Genomic DNA, 26,562 nt, shown 5'->3' with positions numbered 1-26,562 from the left:
GGACTTGCACACTGTTCAGAAGAGGGAAAAAAATACTTTTTTCCCCCCTTTTCGGTTTGCATCATCAAACTTTTACCAACCTGGACAAGAATCATATTCAGTTTTCCGAGATAAACTTTATCTTTCTAGAAGACAAGACAGAAACATGTTAATTAAAACCTGAAAATTGAGTTTTTTTCCTTCTGTTACTGAGCCTCAACACTTATTTTTCATTATATGAGCTTCCTAGAAAAAGTGTACTCAGTTTATGATTTCGCTACAAGTGGCATAAAAGGAGACAAACTGACCAATCAAATCTAGAAAGTGAATTACAAAGTTGGGCTCCATATACATAAACCTGGTCTAAAACAAAATACATACACACATCAAAAGAGAGAAATCTAGGGAGAGATACAAGGCCTTATTCAGGATGTTACCACAGTTTAAAACAAAAGATGGAATAAATCAGGAGGCAGTAATCAGGTAAAACAACCTTCAAGTTTAAAATCCCGCAGACGGAAAAAAGGGAAAAAGCGAAGTGAAGGAGCTGAGGGGGGGTCAACAGTTGTTGCGTTGGGTTAACCCTCAACACTGTTGTTCAGGCAAGACTGAGAGATTGCCTCCACATAAATACCCCGACTGCTGGTTAAAACTAACAAAGATATCCTGATGGTTCAAACTTAAAAAGTCTCTGAGTGATAGAGCTCACAAAAGGTCTGGGTGGAGCTGGTCAAATCGCAACCAGGGCAATGGTAGAGTTGCTACAACTGGTCTGGGTGCCCATGGGTCAAAGAGGAAAATAAATGAAGCCAGAGTTCTTGTCCTGAGTTGCCGTACACAACTGTGAATGCCAGACATGGACAGGAGCAGACTTGGTTACAATGTCCCCCCATGGTCACATAACCTGCTGTGTGCTCACTATTCCACACCTATATTTTGTGAAAGCAATGATGTGGGATTTGGGGGGTGGGGGGGTTGAGAGCTCAGAATCTCTAATTATTCCTGACCCTCACATCACAAACTCTGCCACAACTTTGACAGCTGACTGAGAACATGAGGGCTGGAAACATTTGCTGCGAGACCAGGCGCTCTTTTGGGTTCTTTAAACTTGCTCAATGTTCTCTACACCCCTCCTGAAGGTTCAGAGTAATTTTTTTGGATCCCCTTTAACTGAGCCAGTGTTTAATACATGCATTGGAATATGACCACAGGTAATTCCAGGGGAGGGAGGAAAGTTATCTTCACACATAGGCATACAGACTTACTAAGGATGAGTTTTCTTCTGCTTTCTTTCTCCTAAATAAGGGTATTAAGGGATACGGAGTCAAGGCAGGTGGATGGAGTTACGATACAGATCAGCCATGATCTCTTTCAATGGTGGAACAGGCTCGAGGGGCTGAATGGCCTACTCCTGTTCCAATGTTCCAGTGTTGAGGATTTAAAAAAATATACATATGAAAGTGATGGGCAAGAAAAGACCAGCTGGTCCATCAAGCCTGCCCCACACTATGATGGCCAGACCATCATGATTAAACACTTCCTCCCTTCCCCGACCTCATAAGAACATAAGAAATAGGAGCAGGAGTAGGCCAATCGGCCCCTCGAGCCTGCTCCGCCATTCAATAAGATCATGGCTGATCGGATCCTAACCTCAAATCTAAATTCATGTCCAATTTCCTGCCCGCTCCCCGTAACCCCTAATTCCCATTACTTCTAGGAAACTGTCTATTTCTGTTTTAAATTTATTTAATGATGTAAGACCTCCCACCCACCCTTGCAGCCATGTACACATACAAGGCTTTGGAGAAGGTGCAGAGGAAAATTACCAGAATGGTACCAGGGAGGAGGGAATTCAGTTATGTGGAGAGACTGGAATGCACTGCTTGGAAGGATGGTGGAAGCAGATTCAATAGTAATTTTCAAAAGGCAACTGGATATGTACTTGAAAAGGAAAAATTTGCAGGGCTACAGGGAAAGAGCAGGGGGAGTGGGACCAACATGGATCGTTATTTCGAAGAGCCGGCACAGGCACGATGGGCCGAATGGCCCCTTTCTGTGCTGCATGATTCTACAATAATTCTGACTGCTGGAAGCATGCATCTCGCTGCCGTTTTTAAATTGCAATCTCCGTCAGCCATGCTGAATTAGCGAGGGTTAATGCAACTAGTAAATGAAAAGCAGCTAACAGACACGGTAAAATTAACATGTTAGGAGGCGCTGCAGTCCCAATCAGCACACCAGAGTTTGCGCCCCCCACCCCCCAACAGCTGACTGATGTTCATTTCCAGCGGCTTCCCTAGTAGACCAAGTTTTGCCTGTTGGGTCATCCACCCACGGAAGCCCCTCCTCCTCCTCCTCCCAAAATAAGGAAGTAGCTTTGCAGGGTAGGACTACATTTGAATATGGTAGAAGAGACAGAAAAAAAAAACGGAACAGCAGGAGAGACAGAGAAGGATTAGCCAAGGAACCAAATATTCAGGATTAAGAATGAGGAACGAATAAGAAAAAAAATTGCAATAATATTCAAAGTACATAATTTTTACTTTACCTCCAAGGTCTCTGAAGATGTTTTAATAATTAAGCCGACAACATACTTTTTTATACCTGCAAAAAAGTGGGGGGGGGGGGGGGGCGGAAGAAGAGGGGAAAGATGGAAAATTTTAATAAAAAGTATCTGATTTTTAAAAAAAACACACATACACTGAAGACAGTAAAAAAACTGTTAGACTCACCTTCACACTGATTTCTCGGAAGTATTTTCCAACGAGTTTTAATCACAGTTTCCAGTATCTGCAAGGCATAGTACTGAGAAACAAAGAGATTAAAAATTATCAGTGCTGTTTTAATAATAAAGAATGTAAAAACTTACTGTACCACTTTTGATCCATCCTCCACACACCCCTTATAAAATTTTGAGGTCACCCTGAATTTGTCATCTCTGGCCAAGGTGATGTACCGAGCAGTGCATCATCACATCTGAGTCAGTGCTGCTCAGCAGCCAGTAATGGGCAGCAGCCCATGGGTGGGAAAACAGAAATACGACGTTTCAGAAGGTGGGCGTTAACTCGCACTGTCTGTGGAGGGCGGGAGGAGGGGGAAGCCCCCTAGTCGGGAAATGGTCATCAATGCAGCTCATCATTGGGTACTTCTGGCATGCAGGCCAAATAAATAACTACCGGTTTATCAACAGCCAACTCAAGACAAGGCCACGTTTCGCCTCCTTCCCCATTTTTTTGGGACAATTCCGAGTGCCAGCCCAACAGTAGCTGTCTGCACAGCCAGCCATTTTAAGCTGTTAACATGCAGAACTCTGCTTTACAAGGTGAAGATTGCAAACACCTTTCTAAGAGTCATTTTCTTCTGCTGATGCTGCTGCTGCTCCAATGCATACCATTCCCTATCCAACAGTCACAAGGAAGTGGCTAGCAACTAGGCCTCTTGACACTAGCGCTTTGATTAACAAAGACTGGACAACTGACCTCAGAGGGAGGGAGGGAAGCAATCAAATCATCCTTCAGGGCACTCTTTGCAGCTGAGAGGCAGGAAGGGAATGGAGATTTGTTTTTTCTCTCTCAAGATTTCCTTGTAAATATGGCTAAATTAATTAAAGCTGGTAACTCTAATTGGACTTTTAATAGTAACCACTGCCTAATTGGCGTTATCTGGCGACAGTCCAAGGGGTTATCATCAGGCTATTCACTACACCTGTTGGGTGTTTCAGCAGCCCCACTTTTCGGCTGCTATTTAACAGCTCACCTCAGCATATTCTTTTGAAGACGCCACTTTTGAAAGCAGCGAGGCACTGAGCTGCCTTTATTAAATAAATATATACAATGGGTTGTCTTTTATTTCCCTTTCGATTGTTTTTAACCAATAGCGCGCATGTTGTATTTTTTTTTTTGACATCTTACTTACCTTTGTGTTCATATTCTGGGAAAATTCTAGAATGGTATCTACCCTGGTCCAAGCATCTGGATGCTCTTTTAAATGGGTTAATATCTCTTGTGCCATTCGTTGCTGGGAAAACAGAAAAGCAGCATTGAATTTAGTGGACCAGATTTATTCAAATACCATCATTTACTCTTTAAATGATGGTACAATACTAAGAATACACAGATACTTATTGCTAAAAAGTGCAAGAGAAAAACCACTCTGGTTACCTAACACTTTTACTCTTACCTGCGGGCCCTCCCCATGATATAAGCAATTTACAACATTATCCAGCAGGTTAATGTCTAGCTTCTGATTGAAGTCCAGAAGCTGACGTGCAGGGTGGTCGGTAGTCATAATTGTTGGCATGGGGTCCTGCAAGAGGGGAAAAAAACAAATAGATCAGATAATGGTGCAAAAACTGACTAGCCAGGACATTATTTCTCCTTTTCCTCTCCATCCCCACCCGCCCCAATTTTATTCCTTCCTCTCCCAAAGGCAGAGATTCGTGCTGGGATACTACATTGACTACACTTCAAAAGTAATTCGTTGGCTGTAAAGCACTTTGGGACGTCCTGAGATCACGAAAGGCGCTATAGAAATGCAAATCTTTCTTTTCTTTTACTATTCTACAGGTACAAGTCTATGCAGCAACAACATTGGTACCTGCTGCCCTAACCTCACCAGATCTTCATCAGGACCAAGTCATCTTTAAAAACTGACAACAGATTGATTTTTGAGGTAGGAGATGGAGATGGGAAGAGAACATTGTGTTTAATATTTGTGAAATTGTTTGAACTACAGAAGATAAGAAAAGCAGTTATGTCTTGTTGAACTGAGTGTTCTGTCGCTGTTTCTGAATAGTGAAGTAATAATTTCCACAGCATTACATTTAAGAGTATGAGTATGTGAAAGAAATGGTATTTTTTCCATTAGACTGCCTTAAGCATACATTCATAAGTAACCTTTCCTCCACCAGAAGTGTTTTGTGTAGGGTGCATAGAAATCAGGCTTAAAATTTCATTTTTAAAAAGAAACCAGTTTCCCCTGGCTAGAGGGTCAAGAATTAGGGGAATATAGTCGCAGGATGTGGGGTCGGCCATTCAAGACTGAGATGGGGAGGAATTTCTTCACGCAGAGGGTTGTGAATCTTTGGAATTCACTACCCCAGAGGGCTGTGGATGCTCAGTCATTGAATATATTCAAGGCTGAGATAGATAGATTTTTGGACTCTAGGGGAATCAAGGGCTATGGGGATCGGACAGGAAAGTGGAGTTGAGGTCGAAGATCAGCCATGATCTGACTGAATGGCGGAGCAGGCTCAAGGGGCCATATGGCCTACTCCTGCTCGTATTTCTTACGTTCTTAAACTCCAGCAGAGGCACAATGGGCTGAATGGCCTCCTTCTGTGCTATATCATTCTATGATTCCAGGAGCATGGAGTAGAAGGAGCTCCACTTTATATAAAATTTCGGTGCACTGCCTCACATGCTGCTGAACTACGCCGGCCAGATGGATCCCAGGTTTCAATCCCTGGTTTGCTGTAGGTTAATCAATCTCTGGACATGCTGGGGGGAGGAGGGGAGGCGTGGGGGAAGACTGCTTTTCCTAGGCTAGAGGAAAAACTTGGGCAACAACCTCACTTAAAATCGTTGTGCAGTGATCTCTGCTGAAAAGTGCATGTCCGTGCTCATCTGGTGAGGAGAGATGAATGCACCTATGTTGCCTCCCACCATGTTAGGAAACACGGCAGCCAATTTGTGCAACAGCAGGGTCCCACAAGCAGCAATGAGTCAACGACCCAAATCATCTTTTAGTGATGTTGGTCGAGGGATAAGTATTAGCCAGGACACCAGGGAAAAGTTTTCTGCTCTTCTTCGAATAGTGCCATTGGGTCTTTTACATCCACCCGAGAGGGCAGACGGTTTTTTCTGACATCTGACTGTGCAGCTCTGAGTATTGCACTGAATTGTCAGCCTGGATTATGTGCTCAGATCTCTGGAGTGGGACTTGAACCCATGACCTTCTGACTCAGAGGTGCAAGTGCTACCAACTGTGCCAAGGCTGACACATTACTGAAAGCTAACATGTGGTGCAGCCAAGAAATACAATGGAGCACAGAGAAAACGAAACCAAATCTGGGTTGAATTAATCACTCGCTTTTCGGTTTGCAAGTTACACGCCTGAGCACTTCTAATGTAATAGTAAAACGTAAACCGCCATCTCACTCCCCCATATCATGAATTTCATCTGGAACTGAAAAAATGCCTCCTGGGCTTAGACCTTCCAATCAGCAGGCAAATTATGCTGCTTTTGGGACATATACACACAGAAATTCAACATCATGGGTAAACCGTTACAGGATTTAAAGGCACAATTTACAAAGTCAGCTGAAATCCAATTACATACCAACTTGAAATGATTCCCACTCCTTTATTCCACCCTCTCCTCTCCCTCCAGTGTTACATTTCCACTTTATAAATTGCTGCATTTTACTGCCTCTTTTTTGTTTAAAAAGACCACATCAAACACGAGGCAGTGCTGCACCTGGGAGCAGTGTCGCAGGGCAGTGAGCGCCCACAAACCCTCAAGAGATAGATAACTGTGGTGGAGATCAGGAGCGCTAAGTTAGAAACTGGATGCTTCCCCCTATGGAGGGCAACTTAGCACCCACTTGTGCAATTCCGATTGTGACAGTTACCGATAGTGGTCCAGAGAGCACGTTGTTAAAAATATTAATTATGGGACACAGGATTGGTGTGGTCTTCTTTCAATCAAACTCTGATTCTAGCCCCTCCTGCTTAAGGTGTGGGGGGGGGGGGGGGGGGAAGAAAAAGCAACAAACAATATTGGTGTTGCCGAAATCTCTCTCTATTGTGGTAAAATGGCTGATGTTGCACTTTTTAAGCAAACAAATATTTCCAAATGCAAAAAATGAAATACCATTCAAAAGGAGAATTTCACTGGAGTTTCAACACAATGGGATTTGCACGTTATGCAATATTGGCATAAATACAACTTTTCTACAGTATACTGGTACTAATATGCTAAATAATCCAAGAGTTAGGAATCGTACAATTATACAGCACAGGAGGCCACTCGATCAATCGTGTCTCTTGCCAGCTCACTCAAAGACCCATCCCCCCTACCTTTTCCCTATACCCTTTTAAGTTTATCTTTAGTTATCAGTGTTTCTCTTTCCCCCCCCTTCTCCCCAACACCTTACTTCATCAAAACTCCACCAAATTTTGAGCATCCCTCATCATATTGCTTCTTTACCCTCCCTATTCTAAAATGGGGGGGAAAAAAGTTTCTAATGTCTCATGATTTTAGCAATGTGAGGCTTAAGTAATCAGAGTGAATCTCTTCTGCACCCTTTCCACAGTCTGGACATCCTTCTTAAAGTAAAAAGTGCCCAAAATTGGACCTAATATTCTGACTGCAACCTAACCAATGATTTGTATAGGTTTAAGCATTACCTCTTTGCTAGTATATTCTATGCTCCGATTTATAAAACCTATTATCCCATATGCTTACTTTACTTTTTTCTACAGCTTTATCAGCTTACCCCCCCCACTTTAAAAGGTTTGGCTATCGAACCCCCCCCAAGTTCCGCTGCTCCTCAAAGTTCTGCGATGTAGCAAACATTTTCTCTCCTCCCTCTCAAAATGCATCACCTCATATTTCTCCGCATTAAATTACACCTGGCATTGATCTGCCCAATCTACTAACTTGTCTATATCCTCCTGAGCTCACTATTTTTGTTATATTAATATTGTGCTCCCATACCAAAAAGTGTGGCTCATACATATCTTGTTCAGCTCAGTACCTTTATCCTTGACCATTCCCACGCCTTTGGAATCAAACCTGGCAATTGGGGCTCGACTGTGATCTCGGCTCATTAAGGGATAAATTAAATCAAAATCACAGTGACTAGGTCAGGCTGCTATCCAATGAGTCCCCGCAAGAAAATGCACGTCTGTAAATGCCAGATAAGGACAGGACCAGGCTCCGCTACGATGTCTTGCACAACCAAACCACGCTACCAACACTCACCATCTAGGCTCACATGCACAGCCAGCTGAACAAAGTACTGGGAGAGGGAGAGGGGTTTGTTGGCCAGGACCAGTAATCCTCAGTAGGGGAGGGAAGCAGCAGGTTTAGCGGGACGGGAGTCAGCATCAGATGTGCCTGAATAAGAAGCCAGCATTCTGTGACATATCTGTGCAATAGTGGTCAGAGACGCTGTCCAGTCTTTCACTCATCACCAACTCATCGGAGGTAGCTGATTAAGAAACATTCCCACAAGTTCAGGATAGCATTGGGAATGCTGAGTAACATTTCTGGGAGTAACTCCGATTCCAAACCTGTAGCACTAGTGTATAATTGCCAGTAGTAGTACACGCCTAGAGAGAGACACCCTTTCCATGAACATATTTGTCTGAACGGAAGCTGCAGTCCCAATTATTCTCTACCCACGTACTTACCCCACATTCAAAACTAAATAAAAAGCCTTTATAACTTGCATTTTAAAAATCACACTTTTCATGACCTCATGATGTCCCAAAGCAGGTACAAGTGCTCGTGTTTCAAACATAAGCCTACCAAATCAGTCAACAGGCTATTCCACCAAGGCAGTCATCACAACAGAGTCTGACCCCTCACTCAAAAAGACCAAAATACTGCAGATGCTGGAAATCTGAAATAAAAATAAGAGTTAATGTTTCAGGTTCTGATGAAAGGTCATCGACCTGAAACATTAACTCGAGTTTCTCTCTCCCCGCAGATGCTGTCTGACCCTGCCGAGTGCTTTCCAGCATTTTCTGTTTTTGTTTCTGGTCCTTCACTCCACATGTGCAACTGACACACGAACACTCCAGAGGTCAATGGAAAGTGATACTTATCTTCCCTAGCCCAAGGCTAATAAAGCAATGTTTGCCTTTTCAAAAATGTAACATTTAATAAAAACTAAACTGGCTTTGCAGAAAGAATTTTGTGAAAAACACCAACATTTTGTTTTAAAAAAAAGGACTTTTTCTAAATTAGCTTATTACAGAATATGAAATACAAATCAGTCTTTATAATACAAGACAGCCTGGAAAAAGATGTCAGGCCCACCACTCCAAGACATTTAATAAAATGGATAGTTTAAAGCATTTCAGTAATGTAATTTCAGAAATGAAAGTTGTTCATCTTGTTGCTGGGTTTATTTATAATAGGGCCCAAGAGCCAATTACTGCCTCTCTCTCCCCTTCAAGAAAGAACTTGCATTTATATAGCGCCTTTCATGACCCGATGTCCCAAAGTGCTTTACAGCCAATGAGTAGTTTAAGTGTAGTTTAGTGTTCTAATTCAGGAAACACAGCAGCCAATTTGCACACAGCAAGGTCCCACAAGCAGCAGTGAGGTACTGACCAGATAATATGTTTTAATAGTGTTGTTGAAGGGTAAATAGTAGCCAGGACACTGGGGATAGCATCATGGGATCTTCTACGTCCACCTGAGGGGGCAGACAGTGTCTCGGTTTAATGGCTCATCCGAAAGACGGCACCTCCAACAGTGCAGCACTCCCTCAGTACTGCACCGAAGTGTCACCCTGGATGATATGCTCAAGTCTCTGGAGTGGGGCTTGAACCCATGACCTTCTGACTCAGAGGAGAGTGTGTTACCACTGAGCCAAGGCCCACACCTTTATGGATGTGACAACTTTATGCACAGTGTGTATGGGGAGTTACAGGTACAGACCTGTGTCCCATCTCTCCCTGGGGCATTCATTTCAGTAGCCCCCATGCAAGATTTAATTGATCAAAAAAGTTAGGCAGCAGCACTGATATATACCAAGGCATTGATTTTTTTTCTGTTTCTTTGCGCTCGTCACTCAAAACAAAACAGCTGATTTCCACACGGGAAGAGAAGGGGGTGGGTTGGGGGATGGACAGAGTTAGAAGATCTATATTTCAGGCAACTCTCTGCAACACCTTCAGTGAGATGACTGGAAGCAGGTCTCCAGCCCACCTCAGTCAGAGAAAATACAGAACGGTCGCTAGGAATTCAATAAAGCATAATGGCGGGTGTGCAAAATGTACGTGTTAACTTGCGAGATAATGCCATTTATAGAGTCCGTCCTTCCAAACTAGAGATAAATCTGGAGAGAATGTGCTGAGCTATAGAACACTAAAGCGATGACCTGGTATTCACAGGTATGTTCACTTCCCTGACAGGAGAATTCCATTTGGCGCCCGGCAGTATAAACGCTGCCTAAAAGCATCACACAAGTAGTGCACTGGCTTAAGTGCAATTGTAGCTATAGTGTACTAGGACCAAATAAAGCCACTGCAAACACAGATTCGTTACAAAGGCACAATTCATTATTTACTCAGTGGGCAGCACTCTCGCCAGAAAGTTGTGGGTTCAAGTCCCACTCCAGAGACCATAAACTAGGCTGACACTTCAACAAAGTACTGAGGGAGTGCTGCACTGCTGGAGGGGCCATTTCTCAGATGAGACATTAAACGGAGCTCCCGTCTGCCTTTTTGGGTACAGGTAAAAGATCCCATTTCACTATTCTAAGAAATGCAGGGGAGTTCTCCCCAGTGTCCTGGACAATATTTATTCCATAACACCACAAACAGATTATCTAGTCACTATCTCATTGCTGTTTGAGACCTTGCTGTGTGTGAATTGGCTGCCACTTTTCCTACATTACAACAGTGATTACACTTCAAAACAAACAGTACAAGCTGTAAAGCACTTTGGGACGTCCTGAGGGCATGAAAGGCACTATATGCATACAAGTTCTTTCTTTCAAGGAACTTTCTTCTGTAGTGTTTCTGATAGGTGTACAGTTCACTAGTAATGATACAAGGCTTATTCTCAGCTCATTACATTTGTCACACAACATGAAACCAAACTGGTCCACATGTGCTAGTCATACGTGTTGCTGCAAACAAAGAGGGGGGAAATCCATTTAAAAAACAGCAATCACATACTGAGCCATATGACAACATAACCAATGAAATTCTGCAGCCATGATTACTTCACTGGCTAGTTACCAATCATAGTCATGCACTGACCCCAAACAGGTAGGAAGGAGAGCATTCCTGGACTAGGTAGGGGGATAACAAAATCAGCTTCTCATTCCCAATAGCTATCCAAACTTAAACTACCCTGTTTCCAAGAACCAGAGGAACTGTGCCCAGACCTGAATATATTTCTGGAAAAGAAAAAAGTAAAATGCTGCAAATACACACCAGGTCAACCAGCAGGGAAGAAAACAGGTCGATTTTTTTGGGCAGAACCTTGTTCAAACTGAAAATCAAGTGACAAATAAAATAATAGAATCAGTGAAAAGGAGGGGAGAGAAAAAAAAGAGATACCCCAATCACAGGATGAAAGAGACAAATCAAAATTATGACAGAGACAGAGAACAGATTTAATAGAATGCTGCTCTTTCCCTGTTATGGATTGAACTGTTAACCTAGATCTAGGGTGTTTCAATAACGAACGGCACAAGCAAGATTATTATGGGTCTCAATAGGACAGAGGTAGTCGGCGGTAGCAGGTTACATACCTGCAAAGCAACCACGTCCACAACGCAGTCATGATACTACAGTATTAAAGGAACAGAATTAACTGCCAGCAGCTGCCTGCCTTCATACAGTGCCTTTTAACATAGCAAAACATCCCAAGGTGCTGCAGAGGCGCGAGAGAAAAAAAAAAGACACCACCAAGGAGGAAAGATTAGGAAGGGTGGCCAAAAGCTTGGTCAAAGCAGTGAGTTCTAAAGAGGGTCGTGTAAAAAGGAGAGGGAGGGAATTCCAGAACGTGAGGCCGAGGGGGGGTGAAGGCACAGCTGCCAACGGTAGAGAAAAAGGGGGAAAATGCACAAGAGGTCAGAGCCCACAGGAACAGAGGGTTCAAGGAGAGGTTGGGGTTGGATTATAGGTGCCAACAGAATCAGGGAGGGGTGAAGCCATGGAGGGATTTAAACACAAAAATTAGAATTTTAAATCTGAGGAGTTGGGAGACCAGGAGGGCCATATAAAAATGAATTAAAATATTCAAACAAAAACAGATTGAAGACAATGGGGTAGACAGAATATGGAAAGGGGAGGTGGAAAAAGACAGCAGGAGATAAATAAAAGTGTTCCAAAATGTGCACATCCCCACCTTCAATAGTGCTTATTTTGAAGTACGTTGCAAGCCAAATATGGTTGGACAAATTCGTACAGACCCAACCTGTTTATCAAACATCCATTATAACCAGAAAATTCAGGTCAGCTGTGGAACCAGGCATTAAAATAATAATTTAATTCACCATTAAATAATCTCTCCATGTCGCTCCCCGATAAGGTGCCATCCGGATAAACATTGCCTACTGCAGGCAGTGGTCTGGATATGTACAGACAATCCGCAGAAGCATGTATTGAGTTTAGTCTGGCTTACCAGAGAGTGTCAGCACAGACTGTGTTGCCTGGGAAGTGAACTGCACTGTATCGAGCCAAAGCTACAGCACAAAAGCCACTTCTGACATCAGTGCAGCTACTGCTGTAAGAGAACTTGTTTTAGCCTCAAAGGCACCAAGGTTCCCACTCCCCATCATCTAGTGATCCTGTTAGAAAACATGTGGACATCTGGGGAGGGCAGGATCGAACTTATGCTGTGATGTCCGCCAAACACTCGACGTCCAAGTTCATAAGTTACAAATGGCCGCCAGGGCAAAGTACCAAAGCACTCTCATCTTCAGGATAACATCACTTGGACTATAAAAGACGGTAATGCCAGACTGGTACAGCAAGGAGTGCTCATCTCAAGCCAGAGTTCAACCACATGACCAATCAATTTTTAAAAAAATAAATTGTTCAACATAGGCACTTAAGTGCGAACTCACAAGACTCAGTCTCAGGCCTACGATCAAACAGGCCGGGACTTGCTCGGGAGCATATTGCATTGTGATGAATTTTACGGGAATGTTAATTTGCATGAAAAGACTAACTGTTGATTTTGTACAAAACAAAGTGTTATAAATGTACAGCAGATTGATCAACATCTGAAAGAGAAAGATAGATTAACATGGAGTGCGACTCTTCAGGAGGAATTAACCTCTCACCAATGGTTTGATGTAGTTCCTCATTGAGTCGCACTCGAAACATGGATTCATCTATCAGTCTGTTCTTATTTCAGATTTCCAGCTTTTTCCCCCCCACCGCTACCCATTGCTTTCCCTCATGTCTAACCACATTATGCATTTACCCAACAGATGTATTCACCCCTCATACCCTAACTCTGCCTAGGCCCTAAGCTCAGGAATTCCCTTCCTAAACCTCTCTCCTCCAAGGTGCTCCTTAAAACCTACCTCTGTGACAATATCTCCTAATATCTCATGTGGCTCAGTGTCACTGATTTTCCTGTGAAGTGCCTTGGGAAGTTTTACTATGTTCAAAAGGCACTATATAAATGCAAGTGGTTGTTATTGTAACCAAGCAATGAAAATGTTTAGCCACTATCAACATCACTTACCTAAAACTTGGCAGTATTTTTATTTTGTTCTAACTAGCTATTTGCCGATATAGTATGTTCCAAAGTTCTACACCACTAAACACACTCAGCAATTCTGAGCTAACTGAATGGAAGTCAAGCCACTTCTCTTGGATGAGGGAATAAAAGATATTTAGAATTTGGCAAACCAATCCAAACCATCCTGTTGCAACTGATGAAAGACCATTTGACAAAACGTCACCTCAACTTATTTGGGAACTAGTGCACGTCATTAGGGTGGAAGGGAGAAAGGCAGAGCAGTACAAACCACCCGCCAATGGCTCAAGTGAAAAGTGCAATGGCTGGTGTGGTGTTAGGTCATATAGACCAGAAAGGCTCCAGCTTCAATTCCCACTATGTACAGAGTGGGCTCATAAGTTGGGGCAGCAATTGAGGGCACTATAATTGGGCTTACTGCAACTGGACTAGGGAAACATAACAAAATGCAACAGTGATTACACATGTTGTTATACATGTGGATATAGGAATTTATAATGGATATTATACAAGATTTTTAAATATAGATATAAACAGGGTCACAAAGGAATAGAACAGGTGGAGTCAAAAATTATATTGAGATCATTGCATTTCGGGCTTGCTTCCAATACTACTTCTTCTCATCACAAAAGGCAACTTCCACAGCCAAACCTGTGCTCCCCATGACCTGAAACATAACCTGGTGTGTTTTGTATGTGGGATATACCACAGGTAAAACTATTCTTTTTATTGGAAACTGGAAAGTAGTAAAATTCCACTGGCTAGTAGGACTGAACGACGTCTCCTCTCACATCTGAAAGTGATCAGCCACAACAAATACTTTTCACAAGAGTACAATATATGGCCCGGGGAGTGGGGTGGGGGGGAAGGAAGGGTGGGTGGGTGATATCAACAATAAAACCAGTCTTTTATCTTCACAGGTGTTACCTGCATTACTGTGTATTCCTAAATATGCTTTGAAGGACAAATAAAAGTGATTGGCTAAACAAAACTAAATCTTCACATCCTAGACACAAAGGTATATGGAGTAACACATGGGGATGCTGATGAGGTTCAGAAATATACACTGTCTGGGTTTGGGAAATTTAACAATTACAGCCCACAACGTATGCTAAACACATTCTATTCACACCTGGATCAAATAATTTGTCTGATCAGAAGCAAGCAGCCTTCTTTCTGCAGTCTGTCCCGACGGGATGGGAAATGTTCTTGTGGTACATCATCGCTTAACTTCACAATCAAGACATTGGCACGTCAAAATATTTTGCTCCCCTCGGATGTATTCATAGAATCATGTATTGTAGCAACCAACTAGACAACTCAGCTTAGGTGTTTCGATCATAATGCCAATGGTCACCCATTCATTTTAATGGAATTACCATCAGCATCTAGATCAGAAATTCTAGGCCCTTGTTTAATGTAACCTCCATTTTCAGTTTGGTGTTTAAAACTGCTATTCAGGAACAAGAAAAGTATCCATTGGCAAAGGTTTCAATTTTGTCACAGTTCAGTTTATTAATTAAGTGGAGTAGCAAATTACATCGAGAGACTGACAAATTAACCCAGTCCCAATTATTTACCCACCATTGGGATGGAGTGATATGTATCAAAAATACAACCTCCACCTCTGGTAAATTTTCACGACCACTGCATCCCAGATTACACTTTGCTCTCTGGAGGTATGTAAACTGTTACATGTACTACTGCATTTATTAGAATCGAAGAATGACACAGCAGAGAAACAGGTCATTCAGCTCATCACATCTCTACTGGTGTTCTTTTCCACATAAACCACCTAGTCTAACCTCACTCTCCTGCTCATTCCAAGCACCCTTTAATATCCCTTTTAGTCAAGCAACTAATTCCCTTTTAAAAATCATTTATGGACTCATGCTTCAACAATAATTTGTGGCAAAGAATGCAACATTCTAACTACCTTTGGTGTCTAAAAAAAATTCTAACTTCCCCCTCAATTCTTTTTAGCAATTATCTTAAATGTGTACTCTCGTTACAATCTCACTGACCAGTAGCAACAATCCTTCATAATCTTGAAGATTATGTGTTAACCTTCTTTACGGTAAAGAAAAAACCCAAACTTCTCAAGTCTCATGACTGCAACTCCTCATTCCCGGCAACATCCCAGTTAATCTGCGCCTTTTCTATTACTTTTATACCATTCTTACTCCAACCGCAGTCTAACTATGGTCTTGTACTCAGACCTAACTAAAAGGTCATGTACCGTAGTCTATCCCTCGAGACATAAAACTCAGGCTTCCATTTGCCTTTAAATGCCCTTACCTACTGATGCTGCTACTTTTAATGATCTGTGTACCTATATGGCAAAGTACTTCTGCTTCTCTACTCCATTAAGATGGATTTCCTTTCTTTAATCTTGCTTCACACTTTTCTAAATTGAACTGCATCTGCCACCTATCTGCCCATCTTGCTCCCCTATGCCCGCCTAGATTTTTTCCCACAATCTTAAACTCAATTTGCCATACCCTCCCAATTTGAAATAATGAGTAAACCTCAATTCCCAAATCCAGACCATTTATGTATACAGTAAAGAGGAGCTCCAATATAGGCATGATGAAACAACATACACTCCCATTCTGACAAACTTATTTTTACCCTTAGGGTGATGGTTGGAGGAAAGAAAACTATCAGCATGTCCTCGTTCCCCCTAATTCCACGTGTCACTTCCTTTGCTAAAAGTCTACATTATACCATGTCAAATTTTTTAAAATTTATATCAAGCAACTTCAATTTTTTTCCCAAAGAATTCCATTACACAAAAGGACAAAATTAAATTCTTCACTGAAATTGCCCTTATAAACAAGACAATGTCAAATCTCACATTGTAAAAGTGTCTCAGGAGGTAGTAGTATTCTCATCTTCCAGTCAGAAAGTAATAGCTTCAAGGCCCACTCCACATGCTGGAGCATATAATCTAGGCTGACACACCCATTTAATACTAAGGGTAGTGCTGCACTGTATAGAGATGCCAATCTTTCAAATGAGACTAACAGAGGGCAGATAGGGCCTCTGTTACACAGAATTTACAGCACAGAAACAGGCCATTCAGCCCAACTGGTCTATGCTTTACATGAGCCTCCTCCCACCCTACTTCATCTAACCCTAACAGTTTATCCTTCTATTCCTTTCTCCCTCGTGTACTTATCTGGCTTCCCCTTAAAAGGCATCTATGCTATTCGCTCAACTCCTCCTTGTGGTAGCAAGTTCCACATTCCAACCAACCAATCTCTGGATAAAGAAGTTTCTCCTGAAATCTTTATTGGATCTATTAGTGACTATCTTATATTTATGGCCCATAGTTTTGGACTCCCTCACAAGTTGGGTATAAAAGATCTCATGGCAGTACACAGGTGTCCTGGCCAAGATTTGTCCCTCAACCAACACCAGCAAAAACAGCCTAGTCTCACTGCAGCTTGTGGAACCTTGTGGTGCACAAATTGGTTGAGACGCTTTCCCACATTACAAAATATGGCTATATTGGCTGTGAAGTGCTTTGGGACATCCTTTGCAAGTTCTTTGTTTCTTTCATAACGTACTTTTTTGGGGTCCACAAGGATTCTGGAAATTGGTGACTGATTTGCGAGGCACTGAATGTAAACGGCGATGAGTAGTCGTTGATATATTCTTTTCTCCTCCTTTATTGAAGGAAGATATTCCATGCTGGGTTACAGTTCCACAGATGATGAGTTATCCTCCTGTACCTTGCCCAAGTCACTTTCTTGCCCATTTGTGAGCAGAAATGCAAATTTCAGCTGGGTAGGCCAAGTGTCCCAAGACCAATTATAGTTCCCCAACTATCCCCCAACCCAAGGCTCAAGTCAGCTAACACAGCATATAATCAAAATTAGTGCCTTTGTGATCTATGCTGCTCAGTACTATACCAGGCATGCATTTTACACACTCATCGGGGCACTCATGTCATTTAAATTCAATGGCTCGCAAACCAGTTTCTTTTTGTGTTGTATAACTATGCATAGTGTACCGTATAGGAGTGATATTTTCTAGTTAAAAACAGGTCACTCCACTGCCAAATGTTAATTTTCACAGTACTGCTCACAAGGGTATCAATCTAATACGCAGCATTCTTGTTAATTGCATCTGGCTTCAGACAGCATCAGAAATCGCAAATATCCTCATACACAATGCTAAGAAAGGCCCAGGCCTTTTCTCCACAGTGGCAATAAACCAACCCCGCCCCCCCACCAGAAAAACACATGCGGAACTTGAGGGCAAATTTTACATCTAAAAAGGTGTACTGATTACCTTCAACTTAACCTGGTTGCATTGCTTAAGGGACTAAAAGTATCACAAAGCTTTGTGATTATTGGCCTGTACTAAATAACCATGTTTCAGGAGCTGCATCCTTAGGTCTTCGCACCTTAATTTCTCCTTACAACTACGAGCCAGCTGCCACTGTTTTGTTTTTCAGTCCAGTAGATGCCATGGCCACGTGAACTCCCAGCAACAACTTAATCCTTCCCAGATGTAGGATGCTCCAAAAAGCAGTAATAAAGTGACACTATGAACATCTATCCAAGAATGATCTTAGCAATTCATTTTGCGTTGAGATCACGATTGTTTATATCTCTGAATTGTTCTGTACCACACAGCTCAATCTAGCAAAGCATCTTTTTCTCAGGGGGTTGGTAGAAAAGTTAGTAAAGTAAACATCTATTGTTCACTCAACACACCAATATAGAATTGCTATTAGGTCTTTTGTCAATTTCTTCCGACCATCTTTTCATTGATTCACTATTGCCATTGTTCAAGATTCTTCTCAAATTTGCTATCAATAACATTGAACCTCGTTGTAGAAAAACTATGAATATTGGATACACTACAGGTGCTCTGGGAAAACAACAGGTCGATCTTTGCATGCTTCGAAATCCTTTAGCGGTGAAAGGATTCATACCTTCTAGTACATATCTTCCTAAAGTCCTTGCTACCAAAATGAACTAAACCAGTCAGATTGATTAATGAGTCAAACAGATAAGCCAGGCAGAATCTTGAAAAACTATTGATATCAGATGCCGATCTTTCATATCACAATTTAAGTACTCAAAAGAAGAAGAAGTACAACAAATAATTGGAGTCCTGTTGTTCTTCAAGCTAATTAAAATCTAAAATGATAGTTTCTGACGATGATTTCAGAAGGTTAGAGAAAGCTGGAGAGCAACTTGGAAGCAAGTCTTCAAAAACAGGGGAAGTGTTGAGTGTGGAATCTGGAAAGTTAAGAGTTTAATCGAACAGAAATAAACTAGAAAAAATGTGCAGTAAATGTTAACTAATACCATTATGTCTCTGCATTGTTATACTGACTTTCCTCTGAGCCAGAGAGGAACGTGCATATAACGTAGAGAAATAATGTAAATGTAAGGACAGTTAAGCTAGGATGAGATGACCAAAGAAAGACAAGGACCATGGAAAACAACTCACCATGGGCACACCCAGAAGCAAAGCCTGAGCATGCCAGTTGAGGGCATAAAAGCCCCACGTCACAACAGCCAAGTGACTACAAAAGATGAGGTTGTATATCTTATGGTCATGTCTGAAGGACGGCCTGGATACCCAGTGATACATTGAATACAGACTGTGAACTTAACCTTGGTAAATCTGTACTGCAATCTTGGACATTGAACATAACCATTACTAAGCAAAATTCAGCTGATCCTGCAATACTGTGATACACTTAAGTTACTGTTGTGCCTATAGTGATTTAGGCTCTGTCATTTAATGGTATATATTCAATTACTTTTATGTAATTCTCAACACTTAACTTTGACAGTTTTAATTTGATCACAGATGTTAATTCATAGAGTAACATAGTTAATGCACGAGTGTCCCACTTCATCTTTGATAACTTTATCAATAGTAGCTGAGTTACACTTCAGTCAGTGTTGTACTGCAGACCTAGTGTGATTGTTTTGGCTTGGTTAACTATCAATGATAATTTGGACTGGGATACGTGGACAAGCCCATGCAAGAACCTTAAACTCAAGGAGGGTGGTAGAAACCAATTCCGATATGTACTCGTTGGGAAAGGGGAAAAGATTCATCCTGATACTTTAATGTACACACAGACTCTACACTGGAATTTTGGGCTAATTTCTTACATATTGCACAGCATTTAGCATTTATCCAACTAACATCCCCTTTAATTTAAAGGCTGACACCGACACCATATGGAAATCCAACTGAAGTTATAGAATGCCAGAGGCATTTAAGCCCATTAAACTAAATCTGAAAATGGTAATGTGCTCCCATTAAATGAAACACTTTTTAAAACCATTTCAGTCAATACTACACGGCATCCTTAGTGCTCATCCTGATCCATCATTGTGACTTTCTAAGTGAGTCTCAAGCGATTGCTAGATTGTAGTTTAATTTCAGCTGATTTGTTCTCAAATTCTGGTTCATTACCAAATTTCTTCATGTTGGTTATATGTAGTTTCTGAGTCAATATCACATGAAAAGAACTGAATATGATTCACTGTTTTCATGATGTCTCTGCAGCTCTGAACCCCTCTCTTTCTTGAAGAAAGGCTTAGGTGCAGCACCACCTCCTGATCAGTTCTCGCTCTACATCAACGACAAAGACTTGCATTTATATAGCGCCTTTAACATAGTAAAACGTCCTAAGGCGCTTCATAGGAGCGTTATCAAACAAAATTTGACATCGAGCCACATAAGGAGATATTAGGACAGGGCTTGAATCTAAGGAACGTCTTAAAAAGGAGAGAGGTAGAGAGAGGCAGAGAATTCCAGAACTTAGGGCCTAGGCAGCCGAAGGCATGGCCGCCAATGGTGGAGCGATGAAAATCTAGGACACGCAAGAGGCCAGAATTGGAAGAGCACAAAGATCTGAGGGTTACAGGACTGGAGGAGGTAACAGAAATAGGGAGGGGCGAGGGATTTGAAAACAAGGATGAAACTTTTAAAATAGAGGCGTTGCCTGTAACATCAATAGTTACAATAATGACGGCAGAAGTGTCAAGCACACAGCCTCTCTAGGCATTCTCCACCACACCCAGCACCAGCTCATCAACCCCAATGTTCTCACCTTCTGCTCCCAGCAATCAAGCACAGCTCACTCCTTCGGGGTAAACTTTTCAAACCCCATCCCTACTTTCTTCTTCCAGTGCCCCACTCCCACAGACCAACCACTCAATTTGATAATCACTCCCAAGAATTTTGATCCCTTGGGAAGGCCCTTACCATTAATGATCTCATTGCAGATGAATCTACTGATCCCCTGGCGTTGACAGAAACCTGCCTTATAGGTAATGACGCCCTCACTGAAGCTGACCCACCTGGCTACAGATTCCATCATCATTTCCCTGCCCAAGCCACTGAGGTGGCACTGTAGCTCTTAAACCGCTGAGTCCCACCGTGGGCTCTTCACATCACTTGTGAGCAACTCATCCTTTTCCACTCAATTAAAATCCTCATGTGTGTCACCCTCTGAAGCCCTCTATTGACTTCCTCAAAGATCCCCTCCTTTACCCTCTGCACCAAATGATGCCTCATCCTCAGGTGATTTCAACCTACACCTAAAATGCCCTAGCCACCTCTCCTCAATAAAATTCACTCCATATAAACTCCCAACACCTCTCTCCCTCCCCAACCATCTCTTATGGTCTTCCCATTCCTGAGGTCATAAATCACAATCTGACCATTTCTCACCACTCCCTCATCTCCTTTAGCATCCACATTCCCCTTCTATCCTCCAATCTCATTACCTTCATCGTCTGACCCTGGAACAAAAACTCTTTCCTCTCTCCTTTCTTCTTCCCCCCCCACCCCCCACCCCCACTACTGATTCACTCAAATTCCCTCTCCTCTGGCCCTCCATCAATTACAGCACCTCTGCTACTGTTGACTTGCTCTATTGCTGCCTCGTCTCTGCCTTCAATCGCCTTGTTCCCACCTACTCACTCATTCACCTTGCCATTCCACTCAATTCAATCCCAATCTTCACTGCCTTAAGTCAGAGGAAAAAAGAAATAACTTGCATTTGTATCACACCTTTCATGACCTCCCAAGGCGTTTACAGCCAATAAAGCACTTTTTGAAGTGTAGTCACTGATGTAATATTTGAAACTCAGCAGCCAATTTGTGCACAGCAAGGTCCCACATACAGCATTGAGAATGACCAGATAATCCATTTGGCCATAAATATTGGCCAGGACATCAGGGAGAACGACCCTACTCTTCTTAGAATAGTGACATGGGATCTTTTACCTGTACCCGAGGGCAGACGGGATCTCTGTTTAACGTCTCATCCGAATGACAGCATCTCCAACAGAGCACCTTATCTTTTGGTCCTTTTGCAATAGAATAAATGTATTAAACAACTACAGTATTTTTATCATGCAGGAACAGAGAACTCTGCAATATTTCAGCATTTCCATTCTCCTCTAATAGCAAATGGAGCTTAAAACACTGCTTCCAACAGTGGCAAATTTGCACTTACATTGCTGACTGGACACAAAAGGTCAAAGTGATTTTAATGGGTTCATTTTCTGGTACAATTCTGCAATCCCAATTCTATTGTTTGAGGGATTAGAAATACCATGGAAATTATCTTGATTCTTCACTAACTACTAATTTTTCAGGTTTCTTTGCTACAATGCAGCTCAGACTGTCCCTCTGAATAACGACAAGTTTGCACTGGTAATTTACTCAGATGCTGTGCCCTGCTTGAGCTCCCGGCAAAACAAAATGCAGTATTTTCACTCCCTTCACCACCAGCGCACCATGGCTGCAGTGTGTACCATCCACAGGATGCACCGCAGCAACTCGCCAAGGCTTCTTCGACAGCACCTCCAAAACCCGCGACCTCTACCACCTAGAAGGACAAGGGCAGCAGGCTCATAGGAGCAACACCACCTGCATGTTCCCCTCCAAGTCACACACCATCCCAACTTGGAAATAGGGGCAGAGGAACAGGAGTAGGCCATTCAGCCCCTCGAGCCTGCTCCACCATTTGATAAGATCATGGCTAATGTGTGATCTAACTCCATATATCCATATCCCTTAATATCTTTGGTTGGCAAAAAGCTATCTATCTCAGATTTAAAATTAGCAATTGAGCTAGTATCAATTGCCATTTGTGGAAGAGAGTGCCAAACTTCTACCACCCTTTGTGTGTAGAAGTGGTTTCTAATCTCACTCCTGAAAGGTCTGGCTCTAATTTTTAGACTGTGCCCCCTACTCCTAGAATCCCCAACCAGCGGAAATAGTTTCTCCCTATCCACCCTATCCGTTCCCCTTAATATCTTATAAACTTTGATCAGATCACCCCTTAACCTTCGAAACTCCAGGGAATACAACCCCAATTTGAGTAATCTCTCCTCGTAACTTAATCCTTGAAGTCTGGGTATCATTCTAGTAAACCTACGCTGCACTCCCTCCAAGGCCAATATGTCCTTCCAAAGGTGCGGTGCCCAGAACTGCTCACAGTACTCCAGGTGCGGTCTAACCAGGGTTTTGTATAGCTGCAGCATAACTTCTGCCCCCTTGTACTCTAGATATAAAGGCCAGCATTCCATTAGCCTTCTTGATTATTTTCTGCACCTGTTCATGACACTTCAATATCTATCAACCCCTAAGTCCCTTTGGACATCCAGTTTTTAAACTTTTTAACCATTTAGAAAGTACCCTGTTCTATCCTTTTTTGGTCCAAAGTGAATGACCTCACATTTGTCTACATTGAATTCCATTTGCCACAGTTTTGCCCATTCACCTAATCTATCAATATCCCTTTGTAATTTTATGTTTTCATCTACACTGCTTACAATGCCACCAATCTTTGTGTCATCAGCAAACTTAGATATGAGACTTTCTATGCTTTCATCTAAGTCATGATGTGGAGATGCCGGTGATGGACTGGGGTTGACAATTGTAAACAATTTTACAACACCAAGTTATAGTCCAGCAATTTTATTTTAAATTCACAAGCTTTCGGAGGCTTTGACCACGTCAAAGAGGCCATCCCCTATAGACAGGCCCTGCGAATACACAGGGTCTGCTCAGACGAGGAGGAACGCGATGGACACCTACAGACGCTGAAAGACGCCCTAGTAAGAACGGGATATGACGCTCGACTCATCGATCGACAGTTCCGACGGGCCACAGCAAAAAATCGCATAGACCTCCTCAGGAGACTAACACGGGACGCAACCAACAGAGTACCCTTTGTCATCCAGTACTTCCCCGGAGCGGAGAAACTACGCCATGTTCTCCGCAGCCTTCAACATGTCATCAATGAGGACAAACACCTCGCTATGGCCATCCCCACACCTCCACTACTCGCCTTTAAACAGCCACCCAACCTCAAACAGACCATCGTTCGCAGCAAATTACCTAGCTTTCAAGAGAACAGCGTCCACGACACCACACAACCCTGCCACGGTAACCTCTGCAAGACATGCCAGATCATCGACACAGATACCACCATCACACGAGAGGACACCACCCACCAGGTGCATGGTTCATACTCCTGTGACTCGGCCAACGTTGTCTACCTCATACGTTGCAGGAAAGGATGCCCCAGAGCATGGTACATTGGCGAGACCATGCAGACGCTGCGACAACGGATGAACGGACACCGCGCAACAATCGCCAAACAGGAGGGTTCCCTCCCAGTCGGGGAACACTTCAGCAGTCATGGACATTCATCCACCGACCTTCGGGTAAGCGTTCTCCAAGGCGGCCTTCGAGACACACGACAACGCAAAATCGTCGAGCAGAAATTGATAGCCAAATTCCGCACCCATGAGGACGGCCTCAACCGGGATCTTGGGTTCATGTCACGCTACACGTTACCCCACCAGCGAACAAATGTTATCTGTTTTTAATATAACGGGTCAGTTGCTGTCTTTTCTATGTTTCTACCTCTCTATCTCTGTTTTTTTTTGTTTGTTTTTTTTTGGTGATTTGTATATTCTGTGAGACCTGGCAGGTAACACCTGTCTGTCTGCACACTGATTGCCTTGGCAACGGGCAGTTGAAAAAACTGTCTGTACTCACCAAGCATTGTTCTGTGAATTATAAATGCGATTTCATTTCGAGGATCTCATTTCACATCGTTCACCTGACGAAGGGGGAAGCCTCCGAAAGCTTGTGAATTTAAAATAAAATTGCTGGACTATAACTTGGTGTTGTAAAATTGTTTACAATTCATCTAAGTCGTTAATAAATATTGTGAATAATTGAGGCCCCAAGACAGATCCCTGCAGGACTCCACTAGTCACATCCTGCCAATGTGAGTACCTACCCATTATCCCTACTCTCTGTTGCTTTTCGCTCAGCCAACTTCCTAACCAAGTCTGTACTTTTCCCTCGATTCCATGAGCTTCTATCTTAGCTAACAGTCTCTTATGTGGGAATTTATCAAATCCCTTCTGGAAGCCCATATAAACAACATCCATTGACATTCCCCTGTCCACTACTTTACTCACCTCTTCAAAAAATTCAATCAGGTTTGTCAGGCACGACCTACCTTTCATAAATCTATGCTGGCTCTCTCTGATTAACTGAACATTTTCAAGGTGTTCAGTCACCCTGTCCTTAATTATAGACTCCAGCATTTTCCCCACAACAGATGTTAGGCTAACTGGTCTATAATTCCCTGGTTTCCCTCTCTCTCCTTTCTTAAAAAGCGGAGTGACGTGTGCAATTTTCCAATCTAGAGGGACGGTTCCTGAATCTAGAGAACTTTGAAAGATTATAGTTAGGGCATCTGCAAAGTGCTCACCTACTTCTTTTAAAACCCTGGGATGGAAACCATCTGTTCCTGGGGATTTGTCACTCTTTAGTACTATTATTTGCTCCATTACTGCTGTTTTACTTATGTTAATTTTATTGAGTCCCTGTCCCTGATTCAATATTAGTTTTCTTGGGATTTCCGGCATGCTATCCTCTTTTGCTACTGTAAATACTGACGCAAAGTAATTATTCAACATGTCCGCCGTTTCCCCACTGTCAATGACAATATCCCCACTTTCAGTTTTTAAGGGGCCAACACTGCTCCTGACCACCCTCTTTTTCCTAATATAACTATAAAAGTTCTTCGTATTGGTTTTGATATCCCTTGCAAGTTTCTTTTCATACTCTCTTTTCATAGCTCTTACTATCTGTTTTGTGACCCTTTGTTGATCTTTATCGTTCCCATTCGCCACGATCTGTGCCATTTTTTGCCTCTCTGTATGCCCTTTCCTTATGTCTTATACTGCCCCTTATCTCTTTAGTTGTCCATGGTTGTTTTTGTTGGCAAGTAGAGTTCTTGCCCCTCAGGGGTATAAATCAGTTCTGTATCTCGTTAAATGTTTCTTTAAACATTTCGCACTGATCATCAGTCGTTTTACCCATTAACAGATTTGCCCAGTTTACTGTGGACAGTCTCTGTTTCATCCCATTGAAGTCGGCCTTACCCAAGTCTAGAATCTTAGCAGCTGACGCACTTTTTCCCCTTTCAAAACCTACCTTGAACTCGATCATGTTATGATCGCTATTGGATAGATGTTCACACACAGTTAAGCTGTTAACTAAATCTGGTTCATTACTCATTACTAAATCTAGTATGGCTTGCCGCCTTGTTGCCTCTAGGACATACTGCTGTAGAAAACGATCCCGGACACACTCAAGAAATTCACTACCTTTCTGACAGTTGCTAATCTGCTTTTCCCAATCTATGTGAAGGTTAAAGTCCCCCATTAAGACCACTATGCCTTTGTTACACGCTTGTCTAATCTCTGCATTTATACAATCTAGCACTTCAGAGCTGCTGCCAGGGGTCTTATACACAACTCCCACTGTAGTCTTAGATACTTTCCTATTTCTCAGTTCAACCCATAAGGTCTCTGTTGGCTGCTTATCTCTTGTTATATCCTCCTTTATCATTGAAGTGATTTCATCTCTAAATCATTAAGGCTACTCCTCTCCCTCTTCCATTTTCCCTATCTCTCCTGTTGACCTTATAACCTGGTATATTTAGTTGCCAATCCTGACCATCCTGCAGCCATGTCTCAGTAATAGCTATCATGTCATACCCTCCAATATGAATTTGTGCCTGTAGTTCAT

At 42.4% G+C, this 26,562-nt stretch overlaps 1 protein-coding gene across 1 annotated transcript in view; it reads right to left on the bottom strand.

Annotated features, from left to right (window-relative positions):
* The window catches only part of LOC137326695 (exportin-1-like), a 67,311-nt gene that overhangs the window by 36,744 nt on the left and 4,005 nt on the right, over positions 1 to 26,562 (bottom strand). The window contains exons 2-6 of the mRNA XM_067992021.1: positions 4,159 to 4,284; positions 3,895 to 3,996; positions 2,712 to 2,784; positions 2,528 to 2,583; positions 81 to 125 (exon numbers count right to left, since the gene is read on the bottom strand). Of these exons, the coding sequence (XP_067848122.1) occupies positions 81 to 125; positions 2,528 to 2,583; positions 2,712 to 2,784; positions 3,895 to 3,996; positions 4,159 to 4,278 (396 nt within the window). The 5' untranslated portion in view covers positions 4,279 to 4,284. The remainder of the gene's footprint in view (positions 1 to 80; positions 126 to 2,527; positions 2,584 to 2,711; positions 2,785 to 3,894; positions 3,997 to 4,158; positions 4,285 to 26,562) is intronic.

The sequence above is a fragment of the Heptranchias perlo genome, chromosome 10 (genome assembly GCF_035084215.1).
Source record: "Heptranchias perlo isolate sHepPer1 chromosome 10, sHepPer1.hap1, whole genome shotgun sequence".
In the NCBI taxonomy this organism is placed as follows: Eukaryota; Metazoa; Chordata; class Chondrichthyes; order Hexanchiformes; family Hexanchidae; genus Heptranchias; species Heptranchias perlo.
This window is presented reverse-complemented; position numbering and strand designations above follow the sequence as displayed.